Genomic DNA, 21,731 nt, shown 5'->3' with positions numbered 1-21,731 from the left:
GACTCAGGACCGTCCCTTATGGCAGTCTATGGGGGAGGCCTATGTCCAACAGTGGACAGATGGCCGAAATAATATTGATGATGACTGTGTTTGTGATAAATGTTGCAACCTCATCCGGGAGCCTTCGTCAGGGGACGTACGGCACTGACGTCGGAACAATTGTTGGAAACGACAATATATTTTATTTTTTATGTTATAAAATGTAAATAATTGCATGCCTACATAGTTTAAAGCAATTAAACAGGTGCCAAAATAGTACCACGTGACTTTTGTAATAATTTTAATACAGTTTAATGCAAATAAACTCATTTTATTTCATTTCAACAATTACATGCCCACGTATGGCGAAACATGTACTTATGCTTTTTATACGTAACACCTTCAACATATGTCATGTTTCAAGGAATAATAAATAAATATTGAAAATAAATTCTAAAAATAATACTGTTCAATAAGAAAAAAATTAAAAATAAATTGAAATAGTTTAAACACTTTTTTTAATACTATCAAAATAAGGCTGTATAGTTGAACGACCATTGTCTGATCTTTCTGTTGAGAAATGAGAGAAATATATATTTTTTTCTTTTATTGAATAACTGTCTGTCAAGCAAAATTGTCGATGGTTTCGTATGTAGATTAATTTTAGTATCCGGCATCGTAGACTTAAAATTAGTTTTCTTTTTTGGAAACACACAGCCAGCCGTCTACTTAACATAATGGCCAATAATACGTGATCCGATCATGAAATAGAGAAATGAGAAATATCAATATTTGTACCACTTTTCTCAAATAAAGTTGAACTGTATTTTGACTTTAGCGACAGAATTATATAAAAAAAAATTACTTAAAAGTATTTTACTTAATAAAACAATAAATAAAATAATAATGATTCACTTGTCATTGTATATTTTTATTTATGGTGCAATAAAGTTTTACCAGAAGTAGACTATGTACAAAAGTCGTTTGCTTGTGTACCTCTGTCCCATTTTTTTTTAATGGGTGATAATGAAATGGTAACACCACCCGCGCTTTTGGTATATACCGGTGAGGCACCAGTGAAGGATGATAAGTGAGGATGAAATAGGTCAGTTAGCCCATCGTGACGAATTCAACAAGAATTGTTCACGATGGTTTCCAAGGGAAACCGCGTGGAGGTCGACCTAACTGGGCATATTGCCAGCAATAAGGCTATCAAACTCCATTACTAATAATCCCTTTCCCCCCACATCTGTCCCATTCGTGTTTTAACCGTGAAGCAGTTGTGTTTGCATGGCTGTATTTCGGTTTGAAGGGTGGGATATAGCAGTGAATTTACAGGGTATAGAGGAATAACACCTGAGTCCTCAGGAATGGCAACGCGTGGGGGGTATCATGGGAAACAGTATACTCTGTTATGACCATGGTACTGCTCATGTCTATAGGCGAGGGTTACCGCTTTCCATCAGATGGGCTGTCAGCTTGTTTGCCATTTTAAGTTGTATAAAAAAAGTATTTCTGTTCTGTAGGTCAATTAAACCTATATGGGACTAACATATTTCCTCTATTATATAGTTTAATAATTTTTTTTTTACAACACAAGGGGCAAACGAGCATGCGGCTCACCTGATGGTAAGTGACTACCGCCGCCATAAAGTAATTCTTCTCTTAATACTGGCCATATACATAGTATACTAGTTGTTTAAACGGAATAATGATAAGCTTTTATTCTTTGTTTCAAATGTCGAACGCCCTAACTACCGTAGCATATTTTTTCTCATTTTTAACGACTTAAAAAAGGAAGTTCTTAATTCGAATTTTATTTTTGTTTTTTTTTTTCTTTCTTTCCTGCACAGACATTAAATCGACTGTAAATTGAAACGGTTACTTCGTTCAGAAATAAGTACCTTTCTGCGGTACACCAGTACGGAGGTCGGCGCCTATTATATACCTATCTACCTAGCTGGAGAATGGTAAAATAACCCTAATCTGTCTAGCATCAATTGCGCTGCAGGTCGTCGACCCGACGGCGCCATAATTACCGATCTGTCCGTCGCACTGTACCTACTCGCCTCGAGTTTTTCTGCGATGACTGTACTTGCTTTCCTGTTGTTCTTTTACTGTTTATTTATACCAGCTGCGCTCCGCGACTTCGTTCGTATTGCAATTCAAATATAGAACTAGGATCTTTTGTCGTTAATTGTTCGAAATATATATTTAAAAAATAACCGAATTATTTAAAAGAGTAATTAATTTATTTAATTACGATAGAGTTTTGTGTTATTTTTTTATAGCGAAATTAATTTTAAGCCAGTGTTGCCTGTATTAAATTAAATAAATAATGACGAAGCATTTATTATTGACTGATAGTTTTTTATAGCGTTTTTTTTTTTTTTAAGAAACAATGGCAAATTAGCTGGCGGCTCACTTGATGAAAAGATGGTAACCGTCGCCTACAGACCTGACCTGCATTAAGGACATAAAAAATTCACAAACATAGCCCTTTGTACCTGAGGACTATGGTGTTATGAGACCTAACCTAGTAATTTTGGCGAAAGGTATTGTTAGTAATGTGGATTACTATTCTCATTGCTAACAATATACCCTAACAGGTCGATCTCCACGCGGTTCCCTCTAGAAACCATCGTGATTAATTCTAGTGGAATTCGTCACGATGGGCTAACTAACCTGCCTTTTCATTCTCACCTATCATCCCTCACTGGTGCCCTGCCAGTGTATACCGCTAGCGCAGGCGGGGTCACCATTCCATTAGCATCCATTAAAAAAAAAACACAGGTCAGATGGCGGTAAACGGTAATTAGCAATAAAAGCCGAGATCTAGAAAGACAAATGGACAGAAAGGTCACTGTACGGCCAGGCGGCTAGGTGGAAGCAATGATTACCTAAAACACGATCATGTGAATTAGGAAAAATTATCCAATTACACTGCCTAATGTAGTCATACTTCAAATACGGATATGCCTGTTTGTTTGTTTGTCACAAGAGGTGTACGTACTCGAAGTAAATACATTTTCCGTTCCGAAAAACCTCAATCGTAAACACACACTTAGTGTTTTTTTTTTGGGGGGGGGGGGGGGGTGTTAGTAACACGGACTACCAGTCTCATTGCTAGCAATATACCCCGTTAGGTCGACCTCCACGTGGTTCCTCCTGGAAACCATCATGCTTAATTCCAGGTGTATTCATCAAGATGGGTTAACTGACGTGCCGGGTGCAGGCGGGATTATCACTCCATTCTCATCCATTAAAAAAATTCACATACATACATACACACACACACTCAAACACATACACACACAAACTACGCGTTTCATAAACAGTTTTACATTGTAAATATTTTAATTTAGAACGTGGATTCGCGGGTTTGCAATTTTTTTTTGATGGGTGTAAATGGTATGGTACCCCGCCTTCGCTAACGGAATATGCTGGCGGAACACCAGTGAAGGGTGATAGATGAGAATGAAAACAGGCCAGTTAGTCCATCATGATGAATTCATCAGGAATTAACCATGATAGTTTCCAGGGAGAACCGCGAGGAAGTCGACCTGGAACTATACCCAATATTGCTAGCAATGGGATTCTCAGTCTCCATTACTAACAATCTCTTTCCCCCTTATGGACCCTGTTGGGCACAGGTAATAACAATAACAAAGTCATATAACTATTAAACACTGGTTCACACTCCCGCTTGACATAAGATCTACCTATAAATAAGCCAGTTTTTAAACACAAATTGCGTACCTATTTCTTAGAAAAATCACTTTCCCTTTAAGCTTCTCTTGCTGGTTACTCTGTTTGAGTCATAGATTACTATTTGCTCTTCTATTGCAGTTGTTTTATTTAATTGTTTTATATAGTAATATTTTATGAATTTATTTATTTATTTAATATATTATGTGTATGTTTATATTATATGAATATATCAAATATTGCTTTAATTTTCCTCTATTCAATAATGCACCGCCTACGTATTTCTCGGTTTGCCCAATGGTTGATTGGTAGAGAACACCGTCCGGTGTGTGAAATGTACATAGAATTTTACTGTATATATATATATATCTATATATATATATATATATCTATATATATATATATATATATATATATATATATATATATATATATATATATATATATATATATATATATATATATATATGTATATATATATATCTATATATATACATATCATCACTCGAGTACAGTATGACCGTGTACCGTCCACCTAAGACAGTGATGGCGAGTCCGGTAACCATCGCGTGACGCTCCACTACGTGTTCGTATCAGGTGACTGCAGCCGCGGGCCTTGAACTTGATGCGCTTCAGTGCATTTACGAGACGCGGCCATGCTCGCCCAATACAAGGATATGTCTTTTAGAATTTGTTCATAACTAGCTAATGCCCGCGGCTTTGTCCGCGTGGTATTTGTCATTCCTGTTTAGTATGTTTTTTTTGGATGAAAATGAATTGGTACTGGCAAAATCCCCCAAGGGGAGGCTTATGTTCAGCAGTGGACAGTTAAAGATAATATAATAATAATGTAGAATATATAATTTACAGGGTACAGAGGAATAACACCTGAGTCCTCAGGAATGGCAACGCATGGGGGGGTATCATGGGCGAAACAGTATACTCTGTTATGTCCATGGTACTGCTCATGTCTATAGGCGACGGTTACCGCTTACCATTAGGTGGGCCGTCAGCTTGTTTGCCATTCTAAGTCGTATAAAAAAAAATATGCCCACAAGATTACCTATTTCCAGACAAGTCCAAATATAATCCATTAAACCCGGAACTTGCAGTGTTTAGCCGGATATCGCTGGGTTTACGACGCGCTCGACTATCATTGGCCAAACTCCAGGAACATGGAAAGTAGGTGCGTTTGGTGTTTACAGTTTTTATTCGGTTACGTTTTCAGTCGATACCATTAAAATCTTGGATACCTACATCTGGATATACCTGTTGGAGTATTGAGTATCAGATATGTCCCGAAAAGAACGGTCAGACGACCGTTAACTAAACTTTTTTTGGGACAACTGTAACTACCTACTATTTTCTGTCTAAACTACTACGTTATAAAAAGAGCGTTATTTAAAAAATATTAGCCCATTTTTTGTCTAAGTATTTATAAGGTAACAAACTGTCCAAATATATTGTTTAAGATACTATATCTCATTTGTCAAATTGGAAATGCATACTTTCATTAAAAACAATATAATACATACATAAAAAAAAATCTCACTTTCAAATCATCTAAATCGGAATAGAATTAACAAACTACCGTCTAAATTAGTTGCGTAAAAATACAGAGAAATTAAAAAAAAAAAGGCACAGTAATGTTTTTAAATCAGAAATTAATTAATAAATAGTTTTTTTTTTGTGTGTAGAACAAAATATAAACTTTTATCTATCTTTTTGATTTAAAATTTGCATCAGAGGGAGACTTTGTACAAAAGTCGATTGCCTGGGTACCTCTGTCCCATTCGTGTTTCTACCGTCTTTTGTATTTGCATGACTGTGTTTCGATTTGAAGGGCGGGATATCGCGTGAATTTACAGGGTATAGAAGAATAACACCTGAGTCCTCAGGAATGGCAACGCATGGGGGGGTATCATGGACGAAACAGTATACTCTGTTATGTCCATGGTACTGCTCATGTCTACAGGCGACGGTTACCACTTTCCAGCGGGTCAGCCGTCAGCTTGTTTGTCATTATAAGTCGCATAAAAATACAACCAAATTAAGAAGCTCTTCCATTTTTGAAATCGGTTAATGGTATACGAGCGAAGGAAACGAAGGAAGTACGAAAGACGAACTATGCGTAGTCATGATTCACACTTTCCTGGTTGAGTCACAAGTCAAATGACTTTACACTGAATTTTCATACACCATAGATTAACTAGACTTAAAATTTACTAATTTATGACTACTAGGTACTTAGTCACAGAGTTTTGGATACTGAGAAATCTAAAATAACGTATCAAATTAGCCACAACAGAGTATCAGTGTTTTGCTCTTTTTAGGACAAAACAATGAACTGAGTTGTGGCCATTTTGTATTTTTTTTTTTGTTGGATGAAAATGGAATGGTAACCCCGCCTGCGCTAATGGGATACACTGGCGTGGCACCAGTGAAAAGAGATCGATGAGAATGAAAACAGCCGAGTTAGCCCATCATAATGAATTCATCAGGAATTAATCATGACAGTTTCCAGGGGGAACCGCGAGGAGGTCGACCTGGTTGGGTATATTGCTAGCAATGGGATTTTTAGTCTCCATTACTAACAATCCCCCCGGCCATTTTGTATTACTGTGTAACACGTATGAAGAAAAAAAAATTGTTACTAACTTTATGCATTCTGATTTTGTTTTTGTTTTTTTTTTTTTAATTTTTTGTATATGTATCTTTTTTTACCTTTTTTCATATTGCATTTATGTCTTTTGCTGTTTGTGTGCTGTAAGTGATGCAAATAAATTATCTATCTATCTATCTATCATGACTAACTAATATAGTCAGTTTACTGTTTTTAGGGTTCGTTATTAAAAATGTTCAATGGAATCCTTACCATATACTATACCAGCTTTTAACCGAACATGATTTCCCCTATTTTTTTTTTTAATGGACGATAATGGAATGGTTACCTCGCCTACGCTATCGGTATACACTGGTGGGGTACCAGTAAGAGATGATAGGTGATTAGGAAGCAGGTCAGTTGGCCGATCATGAGTTCAATAATAAATCAATCACGGTAGTCTCCAGGTGGAACCGCGTGGAGGTCGACCTGATAATGTGTATTGCTAGCAATGCGGCTGTTCGATCACTAATAATCACTTTATTAATCGGTCACGATGGGCCAACTGACCGGCTTTATCCTTATCTATCATCCCTCACTGATGCCCCGCCAGCGTTTACCGCTAGCGCAGGCGGGGTTACCATTCCATTATCATCCATTAAAAAAAGTTCATATGTAAAGAGTGGCAACTGTCAAAAATCCAACATGAACAAAGAAACAAAAAAAATCTTACAAACTGTATTGCCTCCAACGGTAAACAGCCATAGTTTTCCGCTACCGTCCTTGCTGTTTACACTGTCAGAATTTTAAATCGACAGTCAATATGTCAGAATCGATCTGTCGATTGCTTAACAGCTAGTTAGCTATGCTTGCAAGGTCAAAGACTTTGTACTTTTTTTTCGATGAGTGAAAATGGTATGGTAACCCCGCCTGCGCTAACGGGATACGCTGGCGGAGCACCAGTGAGGGTGATAGATGAGAATGAAAACAGGCCAGTTAGCCCATCATGATGTATTCAACAGGAATTAACCATGATAGTTTCCAGGGGGAATCGCGAGGAGGTCGACCTGGTTGGGTATATTGCTAGCAATGGGATTCTCAGTCTCCATTACTTACAATCCCTTTCCCCCCAAGACTTTGTACTAAGATGGCCACATTCAGTGGGGTGGATTCTGAGGCGGCGTTTATCTAAACCTATCTCTTAGCCTAGTATTTAATTAGGGGGAGGAAGGGATTGTTAGTAACGCGAACTACCAGTCCCATTGCTAGCAATATACCCTGTTAGGTCGACTTCCACGTTGACCTGGAAATTATCATGCTGAATTCAATGATTCAAAACCATTGTTTGCAAACAAGCTGACGGTCCACCTGATGGAAAGTGGTAACCGTGGCCTATAGACATGAGCAGTACCATGGACATAACAGAGTATACAGTCTCGTCCATGATACCCCCAATGCGTTGCCATTCCTGAGGACTCAGGTATTATTCCTCTGTACCCTGTAAATTCACTGCCATATCCCACCCTTCAAACTGAAACACAACCATGAAAACACAATTGCTTCACGGCAGAAACACGAATAGAACTAAGGTGTCCAAACAAACTTTTGTACAAAGTCTTCCTCTAGTAAATTATGTATGTATATTATTAAATTTATGAATATTTCTTATTTAACTACTTTTGCAAGCGTCCACATTTCAAAAAGTGGTCACTTTTTGGTACTTTTTTAGCTTCTAAAAAGCGTACGTAGATGAGATGGCAATTTAGAAATATGCAACGCCATCTACCTTCGTCAAGTTATCCGAAAGTTTATATATTCTTGTATTATAATATTGTTTAATCATTTTAACATGTGCAAGGCTCAGGTAATCTATCCATACGTATATCCAGATAAATCTAACTAGAACTGGTTCTACTTGACATCATTATATAAGAGTCACCCTTTATTCAACGAAGCGGAGTGAGTTTACCGCATCAAGCCAAAGGTACCGCGTATAATATTATTGTGAAGACATGTGACTAACTTTTTTTTTATGGACATTAAAAAAAAATTGGTGAACCATAAATTGAAGCAAGTTAGAGGTGTCAGATGTAAGAAACTTTTTTATTTGTTTTTTTTTTTCTCAATTGTGCTAGATATGTTTTGATTTAAAGGATGGGATATGGCAAAGAAATTACAGGGTACGAAGGCTACTATAGTCTAGGGTACTATAGTTCTCAGACATATTAACCCATGATGCTGTTCATGTCTATAGGCGACAGTTACCACTTTTTAACAGGTGGGTGGCAGGTGCTCAACTTATTAGCCATTTTGTCATAAAAAAAAATACCATTTAGGCACAAATCAAAACCAATTCCATCTTCAAATTCCGCATTTGTTTATTAAAATACAATTTTTTTATAAATAATAATTGTTCTTTGCAAAACAAAATATACATATAATGGACGCCTTAAACGTTCTCAAAGTATATTTACAATCAACAGCAGCTGTTCCTGTCCAATGACGTCAAAACTGGTTATTGTTACCAACACAACATTACAAAAACTGCATAAAGCATTGCGCATATTGTTTTAAAACACAAAATGGTATCGTTCATTCGTAATATTCTCGTATTTATAGAATTAATATAAGTCAGTATATTTGCACGTCTGGGCATCATTTGAATGCTAATGTCAATAAGAAAAAAAAAAAAACAAAAACGCGGGCAAAAGCATTCGAAGTTTTTTTTTTTATTTATTTAACGTCGTATAGATTCAAGTAAATGGTGTGACGATCTTTTTACTGATAGCGGACCTATCTCGGCAATTAAATTACGTAGAACACAAATAGTCTGGAAGCAATGACCTTGACGGTCGCTGGCTAGCGTGAGACGTGTACAGGAATAATGTTGGATATACAATTATCAATATAGCGTACTTACCTATGATCGGAAACGGGAAATTTTCCTTACAAACGTGTGTATTGAATGCTAGCACAGAAATGACTAAGCAACAAAGACAGAACACGGCAGGCACAAGAAATATGGAACGTTTGTACGTAACGTGATGGATTCCATAGGTTTTATTGTAAAATAGGTCATTAACGGTCATTATGGACAAGTGGTTGCAAAATTAGTGCAAGTGCAAATATTTGTTTTGCAATTTTTTTTTTAATACCACTAAGGTGGCAAACAAGCATACGGCCCACCTGATGGTAAGCGGTTACCGTAACCTAGGAACGCCTGCCTTACCAATAATAATATAATCATTAATCAATTATAAAAGAATATTTTATTTATTTATTTATTCATAGGATAGAATTATATATTTATTTATATATTTTTTATTTAATAAATGATAGCCACTAAAACGGAGGAAAAGGTACTATGAGTATTTTTAATATATGTATGATTTACTATTTAATGTAGCTGTTAAACATTTTAAACAATATTTCTAAACAATTGCGAAACATTATCAAAGTGAATTGAATATACACCATAGTACTTAGGAATGCCAACGCGTGAGAAGTACCATGGGCGTCACAGTATACTCTGGTACTGTTCTTGTCTATAAGCAACGGTTACCACTTTCCATAGCGATTTATAACTAATGGAGTTATGAGGTAATAAATGTAAGAAAAAAAAACAACCGAATTGAAAACTTCTTTTTTTAAGTCGGTTAAAAAATTTCCAAATTTAACAAGAAAAAAATAGAATAGAATCTTAGCTTAAAATAGGCCACCCTTTCCTTTCGAATGAGTGTCGTAAGAGGCGACTAACGTAACTTAATGATCGAGAGATTGGCAACAGCGTCCCTCTTAATACATCACTAAAGCCCACTTGCGGTTGCCAATCCGCCTGTCAAGCGTGGAAACTACTGACAAAATCCATCTTATAGGACAGGCCTGTGTTCAGCAGTTGACAATGGCTAATATAAAAAAAAATAAAAAAAAAACAACAAAAAAATGTGTTTCAACTTTGAAGTCAGTTGCAATTACTATGACGTACGCTCGACCACATTCACGAATGTAATTGATTTAGTTCATAATTAGTTACCTAATTATTAAATAATTATAAATCTATTATTGTAACTTATTTAACGATTATCGATCAAATATTATGCAGTGGCTGCACGTAGGCAGTCTACGTAGGGTTTTTTTTTAATAGGTGATAATGGAATGGTATACCTGCGCTATCGGGATATGCTGGAGGGGCACCAGTGAAGGATGATAGGTGAGGATGAAGCAGGTCAGTTAGCCCATCGTGACGAATTCAACAAAGATTGTTCACGATGGTTTCCAGGGGGAACAACGTGGAGGTTGACCTAAGAGCAATGAGGCTGTCAAACTCCATTGCTAACAATCCCTTTCCCCCCGTCTACGTAGGGTTGCCAACTATACTGTTAAAAACAGTATTATACTGTTTATCACTACATTATACTTTTTACTGTTGAACAAAAATAAAGTAAAAATACTGTTTTCAGTATCAAAGTGCCTAACACTATAATAAATAGACTTAGACGCTCACACAATTTTTTTTTTATTATGTCAGAGGGCGCTCAGAGCAAATTAATTTAAAAAAAAATAAGCTTTTCATTTATTTTAATTTTACTTATAATTTTGGTGAGCCATATGAAGTTTTTAAAAAAGACTCTAAATTAATAAGCTGCATGAGAAGTTCTAAAAATATGTATTTAAAACCTTAAATATATAAAATACTGTTCATTTCTCTATAATACTGTTTAATATTCATCTCAGACCAAAATATATTTTATTTCTTGTAAAAAAAGTTGGCAACCCTATGTCTGCGTCATATATCTAGCTAAAATCTTGCTCATATTTCCAGTAAATCTGGTGAACGTATTAAAAAAAAAAGGCTACAAGCTTAGATCATATACATAGAGCTTTAAAAATGAGTCAACTTTTTGTCAGCTATATGTCAAATTGGGGGAAAGGGATTGTTAGTAATGGAGACTGAGAATCCCATTGCTAGTAATATACCCAACCAGGTCGACCTTTTAGCGGTTCCCCCTGGAAACTATCACGGTTAATTCCTGATGAATTCATCATGATGGGCTAACTGGCCTGTTTTCATTCTCATCTATCACCCTTCACTGGTGCTCCGCTAGCGTATCCCGTTAGCGCAGGCGGGGTTACCATACCATTTTCATCCATAAAAAAAAAGTACCATGGACATAACAGAGTATACTGTTTCGCCCATGATACCTCCCATGCGTTGCCATTCCTGAGGACTCAGGTGTTATTCCTCTGTACCCTGTAAATTCACGCCATATCCCACCCTTCAAAAAGTAAAGTACTACCATGCAAAATTTCATTTAAATCGGCCCAACAGTTACGGAGATTTGCCCGTACAAACAAACAGTTCTATTTCACGTCTAACATCGCCTTGATTCGGTTTTTAGCGTTTTTTTTTCTATGTACAGACATTCGACCTTTACAGTTTTATTATATGTACAGATATAGACTAGTTTTTCTTCCTCTTTACCCAGTAAATTCACGCCATATCCCACCCTTAAAACCGAGACACAGCCATGCAAACACAACTGCTTCACGGTAGAAACACGAATGGTACAGAGGTACCCAAGCAAACGACTTTTGTACAAAGTCTCCCTCTTACGAGTCAATTGCCACATCCGTCGGGTGATTATAACAATGTTTCCAAATGAGACAATTGAAATTTTTATTATCAACTATATTCAACATCTGAGAGCATATCTAACCAAATCTAAATAAAATAACCAAAACTGACCTGATTACCGTCAAATTCGTCAGAATTACCGCACTTGCCATCCAAAAACGTCTCGAAATGTTCCTTCTACAGTAATTATTATTCAATTAACCAAATAAGACAAACTTTGCCATCAGGAAATTCGTCAGCTGGAAAGAATGGAACAATGGCGGTCACCATAGCCGATTACAGGCGGCCGGTCATTGCGTTTTATACCACTTATGTTCGCTCGGGTATTGTATTCCACGCACGCGCAGACACTTCCCCGCGTGAATCACGCCGAGTTGGCGCGATTTTTAAATTTCGAACGCGGACGTTTGCAGTCTATGGTAATTTTTTTCATGGAATAATTTTTTTTTATTATTATTTAATAAGGGCTAATGAAAAATTACAATATACGAGTAAGTTTTCGATAGCTTAGTAAAGTTATGCACATTTATTATCTCTAGTACTCCGTCCGAAATCCGTTAGTCTCTATAGCTAAGTAAAGGACATTTAAGTTAATTTTTGATAGTTTTCTTATAGATAGTTAAATAAAAAACTTAAACTAAAAATTTATTTATTTCCAAGTTCTACTAAATCTTTACTTGTCATAACACTTATATTTCTTTTATTAGACTATTTTTACATTGTCTTATTGTAACGTGAATGTGGGCTTTCTAATGGAATCATCAACTTGACCTTCATAACCTCCTTAACCAATAATTTAAAGAAATTGAATCGTCTTCTGAACAACGGTGCCCGCTTCATACACGATCCGTATATCAATCTATCGACCCTATGTGTAAATGATTTCCTATATGTTAACTCAGACAATTGAATGTCCATCTACTTTCGACTGTACTTTTTTTTTATTTGAGCGCGTTTGATAAGCGAAGATTTATCATTATATTATTTAGTCATTTATTTAAAAAACAATGTTAATTGTATCTGAAATTAATTATGATTATACAAAAAAGCATTAAATTAAAATTAAATATTACAAGTATTGAATAACAATAATAAATATATTTTACAATTAACAATGTCAACTTCATCCATAATATTTTTTTTTATTTACGTTTGTTCCGTTATGGAACAGGCTAAGGTCGGAGACCATGCTGCCTAGTCAGTATGATAATTTGTTTGGAATTCATCCATAAAAGATATATATATGTATACCTCAAATTTATTTTTTATTTGAATTAATAGCATTGACGTTAATCACCAGTACAGATGTCATTAACAGAGTAATAGCATTTTTCCAGTAAAAGAGATCGTAATTTAAATTTAAAAGAATTGATAAGACCTGTTACATTTGGGGGGAAGAGATTGTTAATAAAGGGGTCTAACTGTCCCATTGCTAGAAATACACCCTATCAGGTCGACCTCCACGCGGCTCCCCCTGGAAACCATCGTGATCAATTCTAGTGGAATTCGTTACGATTGGCTAACTGACCTGTTTTCATCGTCACCTATCATCCCTCACTGGTAGCCCGTCAGCATATACCGATAGCACAGGTGGGGTTACCATTTCGTTATTATGCGTTAAAAAAGCCTGTTACACTCGAACTATATACTCGTATACCGTGCAATCCAAATTTATCTAAATATCTTAAAATTCAATTTGAATTCTGACAAAACTGAGTAACTACACGTGAAAAGATATATTTTCCTTAACAATTACACTCAACTTATTCCGTGTGGTCCCGGCATAGAATAGGCCACCCCTTCCTTTCCTGTGGGTGTCGTAAGAAGCGACTAAGGGAGGGCGAGGGATGGGCAGCAGTGTCCCTCTTAAAACATATCTAAAGCCTAACTGCGGTTGCTAATCCTCCTGCCGCGTGGCAACTACTGGCAAAACCCCCTAGAGAAGGCTTATATTCAGCAGTGGACAGTTAACGGTTGCTTACAACATACAACAAGAATATTGTTCATTTATCAATGTTTACGTAAACTATGAACATAATGGCGGAATATTATTAAATAGATTTCCTTTGCTGCATTAAGAAAGTTATGAGTAATAAAAAACATTTATAACAAGTGAACGTTTATGGTGTACATAGCAATAATCGTTGATCAAGTTATTATGATTACAGAGTAATTATTATACTCTATGGTTATTAGTTTGAAAAATCTACTGTTTTCCTTGGTAGACAATATTACACTACATTAAGTAGATTGCGGATAGGTCATTGTAAATTTCCTGCACATCTGCAACGCATTAATTTATTGGATAATTCTATCTGTAAATACTGCCACAACATTTTTTCTGATTTTGATCATTTTTTTTTTCGTTTGTCTTAAATTCTCACTTCAACGGTTACTTTTCATTAGTCAATGTCGAGATTTATTAAAATGTCAAAATATTCCTACTTCAGCGCAGGATCTTTTAAAACATACCATTTTGTACCAAGAAATTTTTAATTATGTTACTTCAACAATCGGTGAAATTCAAAAAGTAATTGTAACTTATACCTTTCTACTAAACTTACTTTCTTTGTATATTATAATTAATTTATAACCATTGTAATATTTGTAATTTGTCTTGTAATTTTGTGTTCTGTTACCTTGTAATTGTTACTTTTTAGCTGATGGCTTTCGCCAAAGTCACAATAAATGAAAAAAAAAAAACTATGTTTATGACGATGTAAGGTTTTTAAGAAAGCAAAGGAAAAGTGATATTCACACTAGAATTGTCGCATGTTTATTCGTTTCAATCGAAAATCGATTATTTATTTATTTATTTACACTTTTATAAATTCACTTTTAACCCTCTGACCGCGATTTCCGCGTGCAATACTCGTATCTACTAGTTTAATTTTACGCATCCCGCGATTTCAACGTGCTCGCATTTTTTATGTTTATTGACGTTGTTATCCCGCCATTTTTGTTTTGCTAGATTGATATTATTCCTCAGAATCTCGCTAGATGCCGTACTGCTATTTGTTGTCAAAGCGACGTACGAAAATGGAGGGAAAAATGCGCGGTCAGAGAATTAATACAGATTATACGAACGAAAATGTACAAAGTAAGGGTAATATTATATATAGCAATACCTATATATTTTAGTGCCAAAATTTATACATATATTGGCCCAATAACAGATATATTAGAATCGGTTATCCAATATATGTATAATATCTAAAAGAGGCGGCTCGTAATAAATGTAAATACCCATAATGAATGGTTTTGGCGATATCGCAATGGGTGGTTCTTTTTTTTATACAACTTAAAATAGCAAACAAGCTGACGGCCCACCTGATGGAAAGTGGTAACCGTCGCCTATAGACATGAGCAGTACTATGGACATAACAGAGTGTACTCTTTCGCCCATGATACCCCCCATGCGTTGCCATTCCTGAGGACTCAGGTGTTATTCCTCTGTACCCAGTAAATTCACGCCATATCCCAACCTTCAAACAGAAACGCAGCCATGCAAACACAGCCACAGCCATGCACACACGGTTGAAACACGAATGGAACAGAGGTGCCCAAGCAATCGACCTTTGTACAAAGTCTCATTAATGTCCAGGAAAACTCAATTTATAGATATCTAATGTTACCTATCTCTAGTGCACAGGTGGATTTTCGACGAGGCAGACGAAATGTAACAAATTCTATTTAGATTTTTACTACATCTGAGGGCTTATATTGCAATATTTGTAACAAAGCAAAGACTGTTTCCTGAGTGACTCACAAGCAGTCGACTGGAACAAGCCTTGAACTTATTTTCAAAGGCTTAATGCAGTAAAACATACTGAATACTCGCTACTTTGTCTGACAGTGCATTTATCCTCTTAACATTGTAAATGCCGTGTCAGTATGTTCGGTCACTCTAATCTCCGAAACTGCTGAATCGATTTTAATGAAATTTTGTAAATGTGTATTGATCATTATCATATCAGACGTTAACTGTCCACCGCTGAATCTAGGCCTCCCCCATAAGAGGGGTTTTGCCAGTAGCAGCCATGCTTGGCAACACAAGCAAACAGCTCAGTTAGCCCATCATGATGAATTCATCTGGATTTAACCATGATAGTTTGTAGGGGCAACCGCGAGGAGGTCGACCTGGTTGGGTATATTGCTAGCAATGGGATTCTCAGTCTCCATTACTAGCAATCCCTTTCCCCCGGTAACCGCAATAAGGCTTTTGTTTTAAGAGGGACGCTGTCGCCTATCCGTCGACCGTTCCTTCATTTACCTCTCACGACACCCACGAGAAAATCTAGAAAAAGAAAGGATTTTTACCTTTTTCCCGAGCAACTATTACATTATACTATCACTTCCTAAAAATCTTCCTCGAAATTTGCCTTAGCAACTCATTTAGCGATACAATTAAAACAAACAATTTTGTTTATAATTCAGGTCACTGACCTCGTTATAAAAACAAATATAAATTTTACAAACAGACGAATAAGATGATTAGTTAATATTTGTGTAAATTTGAACATTTACACATAGAAATGTAAGATCGAATCGAATGACATAAAAAAAAAATGCCATATCGAATTGTAGATACACTTACCAGAGGGAGACTGTACAAAAGTCGTTTGCTTGGCCACCTCTGTCCTATTCGTGTTTCAACCGTGAAGCAGTTGTGTTTGCATGGCTGTGTTTCGCTTTGAAGGGTGGGATATGGCAGTGAATTTACAGGGTACAAAGGAATAAAATCTGAGGCAACGCATGGGTGGTATCATGGGCGAAACAGTATACTTTGTTATGTCCATGGTACTGCCAATGTCTACAGGCGACGGTTACCACTTTCCATCAAGTGGGCCGTTAGCTTGTTTGCCATAAAAAAGTTACATAACCAAAAACTTAAGTTTTATAAAATGTTTTTAAAAAAATAAATTATTTTGACCAATTAGAACTATTATAAACATAAATATAACATTTACAAGTACTATTTATTATACACGACTAATTTTTGTAGGTACAATGACCTAACAAACAATAAAGATAAGAAATAAATCATTTGCTCCGAATACTGATAGGTCGGTTCGGTCTTCACAAAAATGATGGCATGGATTTTTAAAAATTCAGATCGTGTCAACTTTTTTTTCTAATTCATAGACAATAGATTGTAGTCTGTTCTCGGAACAAAATTTTTAATTGTCGAATTCGAATAGCGTTATAATAAGTGCGTTCCAAATTCCAATTTACAAACCGATTGGATCAACCGTTCGTTTGTCATTACTGAAAATTATCGCGTATAGATTCCATATTTGAAAGTGCTTCTTATTATAAAATAATAACGGTCTATAACGGTCAGTCGGCCATTTTTCAGCAATAGAATATGACAATAGTGAAGTTATATCAAAAGCACTTAGTGAGAGGCAATTAAATATAAAATATGAGGTTAAATACAGACATTTCGTGACATGTTTGTGGTAAATTAAGGCTTCCATTTACTTATAATTGTTATAATCATAAAATTCGACTATAAGTCAAGACTAGGATTGTATTTAATCTATCTTCACGCAGGCCCTCATGGGGCAGGTAAGCACAGACTACCCATCACTAAAACACCTTAATTACATAAAAAAAAAAAACTAATTTAAGAAAATCATCACCATCTTGGTGCCTATTTGTCAGTATATTTGTTACCATCATACATCAGTCGTTAACTGCCCATTACTAAACATTGACTTTTTTTTTTAATTATACATTAAAAAAAACTATGGATTTTTACTACCACTTAAACCTCTTAGGCTTATGTATTGTAAAGTATCAAACTTTACATTTCGTTCTCAAATGTCAATATTCACACTTCCCCCATAGACTGCCCCATAAGGGACGGTCCTGAGTCACCTGCATCTACTGATTCCCTACAGTGTATTTGAAGTCGTCACTCCATCTAGTGAGGGCGCAACCTACACTGCGTTTGTCCGTACGGGGTCGCTACTTAAGAATCTTTCTTTCCTATAGTCCTGGTCGATTCTTCGAGCTAAGTGACCAGCACGTTGCCACTTTAGCTTGCTATATATATATTTCAGATTCTGTCTGAATACTAATATTACCATTTTATAATGATTTTACACCGATAGTAATACAGAAATTATTAATAGTAAATAAATAAATTATTTCTTCTTCTAAAATCAGTTAAAATCGTAATAATTTTAATAACGTGAAAAATTTATTAAAAAAAAATTTCAATGGAGCAGCTAAACATTTTTAGAATTTGCAAGAATAATAAAAAAGAAAATGTCGTTATTCTGCAACTTATAATTTTGCCGGCGTCGCATGGATATTTAATTAGAAAGCATATCGGTTTTTGCTTTGCTCCAATAAAAAAGCATTAGAACAGCACAATCACAGTCGCCACTGTCACACTTAGAACCGCACAGTGAAAGCTATTTATTTATACCTAAAAGAGAATATTTTTTTTCTCTTTTCTAAACCGTTGTGAAAAGATTTTTTATCTGTATAAAAAAAAAAAACTAGGCATTATACATTAGTATTCGATACTTACATAAGTTTAAAAAAAACAGTGAAAATTTTAAAAAGTTTCAATTCTATATTCGAATTAAGAGTTATAGATAGATACTATTTAGTTTCGATTTTTATTTAGGTTGGTTTAATAATAAAAAATATATAATGTAACTTTCTGTACATACATAACAATGGATTAAAATTATACGAAAGGTTTTTTTAAATAATTTTCATTTAATGGCTTCTTTTTTAATTAGTGATTTTACATACAAATATACAGGTATTATATATTGACATAAAAATAGAACAATTAAAGTTTTTGCCGTTTCTGAAATAACAATGATCGAAATAACAACTTTATTAAGTAGGTAGCACTCAAAAATAATTTCAAAAAACAGTGAGAACGGAGTATTTACCGATTTTACTTTTTTGTTACTAACATGAAAGATTCCGAAGTACCTTCTCGCGTTAATGAACGCTAATTGTAATAAACGAGAGCATGATTCTCTAATAAAAAGTGTTAAACTAATTACACACAACGAAAGTGGAGCAAAACGAAATTATGACGATTTGACAGATGCATGCTACTTTCATTCGTAATAAGTTGGCAATAATGGCAACTTAATAAATAATTAATATAAAATTTTACAGTAACATCGACTGGTCTCTTTATTTAAATCAGTATAAATACTCAAAGATCTTACAATAAAAAATAAAAAAAATAAAAAGTTGCTTGCTGTAAATGAAAAAAAAAATTGAAACGTAACTGTCAAATGGAACGTTGCAAATTTGAAATTAAAATCACTTACTTTTGCGCCAATCTGGTTCCCGCACTGTCCGGCCTGAAGGTGCACTATTTCCCTCATGTTTGTGTTTATTTAATTTAAAGTTTCCTACGACTAATATTAAAACTGTCAGTACCGTTTGCCGGTTGAACGTAAACTGAACTGGCGAGACGATCCCGCCGTCGCACACTCAACGGGCTAATCGAGAAATGAAATAAGGAACGAGCGACCAAATGATTGTACGGACTGCGTTAGGGGGTGGTGTGGCCAGCATTGAAAATTATGCTGAGAAATGGGGTAAAAATTAAACGATTTTGTATTATAATTGTATTTAATTTTAAAAAAATCCAGTTATTTTAAATGGAATAAAGGAATACATGGATGTAAACAGGATTTTTTAAATTATAGTACGACATGTGAGTATACACACACAGAGAGAGAAATAGGAAGAGAGAGACAGAGAGAGACTAAACTTACTTTTAGAAACATGCATCTACAACTACATACTATACTATTAACTAAATAAAATATAAATTATAGATAGTCATTCATGTGTGTGAAATGTGAATAAATAAATAAATTAATGCGTATGTTGCAAAGAGCAACGTTCTGCTATTCATTTTACGTACAAGTGTAAAATATAATTAATTTATAGTGATAATACTGGTAAAGTAAAAAACAATATAGACGTAGCATGTTTTTAGGTATAAAGCTCAAAAAAAGCTTTGTGTTTTGAAAATCCAGCTAAAGAACACCTGGAAGCACATTCCATACCACTCAATACCGACTGACATTTCACTAATAAGATATTATAATCCTATTAATATTGTAATTGCAAAAGTTTATATGGTTGGATAATGTTTTTTTTTTTTACATTTTACCGCATAAATTACTAAATGTATTTAAATGAATATTTGGTACATGGGTAGATTATATCTTATGTGCTGATACACGTGGGCGAAGCCACGGGATACAGCTAGTGTGGAGTACAATAAATATAAAGGTAATGTAAGTTTATATCTATTTTATGTTTTATTATATTTTCCACAAAAATACAATGGTAAATTGTTCATATTTCTGGCAACACTGGTGTATGATTCACGAGTTCACGACAACAACGAAACCATAAATTAATTCTAAGCTCTAATTACATTCTGCCGCCGCTCTCTGCGCGCCGTTTTTGAGTTCCGTCGTCAAACAACTTAAACGGAACCTTATAATTTCTTCGTGTCTGTCCGTCTGTCTCTTCATGTGTTGTTGTTTTTTTATGGGTGAAAATGGTATGGTAGCCCCGCCTGCGCTAACGGGATACGCTGGCGGAGCACCAGTGAAGGGTGAAAGATGAGAATGGAAACATTTATTCTCATCTTTCACCATTTCTTTCTCATGCGACTGGTAGTCTGCGTTACTAACAATCCCTCCCCCTCCTCGATTTGTAGCTTAGATTAGTTGGGTAAGCAGCATATTAAATTAATATTGTATTGAATTTCTTAAATACTAGCAATTCGCTTCGACTTCGCACGGTATAGATAGATAGATAGAAAGATAAATTGTTATTTTATATTAATTTTACAATAAGCAAAATTTTTTTATACGACTTAGAATGGCAAACAAGCTGACGGCCCACCTGATGGAAAGTGGTAACCGTCGCCTATAGACACAAGCAGTAGCATGGACATAACAGAGTATACAGTTTCACCTATAATACCCCCCATGCGTTGCCATTCCTGAGAACTCAGGTGTTATTCCTCTGTACCCTGTAAATTCACGCCATATCCCATCCTTCAAACCGAAACAGCCATGCAAACACAACTGCTTCACGGTAGAAACACGAATGGGACAGAGGTTACTTTAACGTAAATGAGTTTTTTGTCTGCGTCTTTGTACATTGAATGCAGCCAATTTTCCTTGTAGGCAACACTGGCATACAATCAGAAAAAAAAGGTCTAAAAAAACCTGTGTCTGTGCTAAATACTTTTCTAGAACGCTCAAGGATTCTAAAAAACAAATACTTAAACAAAATGCAGTTAATTTTTTTTTTTCTATTCGCTGCAATAATGATTTATTTCAATTCCTGAATCAATGTCTAAAGTTTTTTTTTAACGGATGATAATAGAATGGTAACCCAGACCGCGCTATTGGTATACGCTGGCGGGGCACCAGTGAGGGATGATAGGTGAGGATGAAAAGGCAGGTCAGTTAGCCCACCGTGATAAATTCAATGATAAATTAGTCACGATGGTTTTCAGGGAGAACCGCGTGGAGGTCGACCTGATATAGTATATTATTATTATAATCCCCATTGCTAACAATTCCTTTTCCCCTTTATATATTATAATCATCATTTTATATTATTTATATATACATTATTAGCTGTTATTTTCTTCACCTAACCCAATAATGTTCACCACGTTCATTCACTGTTCATCCCAAAGGTTGACTGGTAGAGAATGTTACTAGCATTGAGTCCGCCTTTTGTACCGCATCCGCCGTGTGGTCCCGGCATAGAATAGGCCAC

The 21,731-nt window shown here is 35.3% G+C and overlaps 2 protein-coding genes and 1 long non-coding RNA gene across 4 annotated transcripts in view; 1 reads left to right on the top strand and 2 right to left on the bottom strand.

The window, feature by feature from the left end:
- Positions 1-19,436, bottom strand: part of LOC113516478 (tubulin beta chain-like) — a 37,307-nt gene extending 17,871 nt beyond the window's left edge. Inside the window, exon 1 of one of the 2 annotated variants that reach the window (XM_052903159.1) lies at positions 19,238-19,436. In XM_052903159.1, the coding sequence (XP_052759119.1) occupies positions 19,238-19,294 (57 nt within the window). In that variant the 5' untranslated portion in view covers positions 19,295-19,436. Of the gene's footprint in view, positions 1-9,209; positions 9,330-19,237 lie in introns of those variants that run through there. The other variant, XM_052903167.1, reaches the window with a different exon arrangement.
- LOC128202519 (uncharacterized) overlaps positions 1-21,731 on the bottom strand; it is a 108,987-nt gene that overhangs the window by 24,508 nt on the left and 62,748 nt on the right. The gene's annotated exons all lie outside the window — the stretch shown is intronic.
- LOC113511198 (uridine 5'-monophosphate synthase-like) overlaps positions 8,225-21,731 on the top strand; it is a 29,176-nt gene continuing 15,669 nt past the window's right edge. Inside the window, exon 1 of the mRNA XM_026894815.3 lies at positions 8,225-8,379. Within this exon, the coding sequence (XP_026750616.2) occupies positions 8,378-8,379 (2 nt within the window). The 5' untranslated portion in view covers positions 8,225-8,377. The remainder of the gene's footprint in view (positions 8,380-21,731) is intronic.

The sequence above is a fragment of the Galleria mellonella genome, unplaced genomic scaffold (assembly GCF_026898425.1).
Source record: "Galleria mellonella isolate WM207_F2 unplaced genomic scaffold, CSIRO_AGI_GalMel_v1 utg1053, whole genome shotgun sequence".
Lineage (NCBI taxonomy): Eukaryota > Metazoa > Arthropoda > Insecta > Lepidoptera > Pyralidae > Galleria > Galleria mellonella.
Note: the sequence above shows the minus strand (reverse complement) of the source record. Positions and strands in the feature narration are given on the sequence as shown.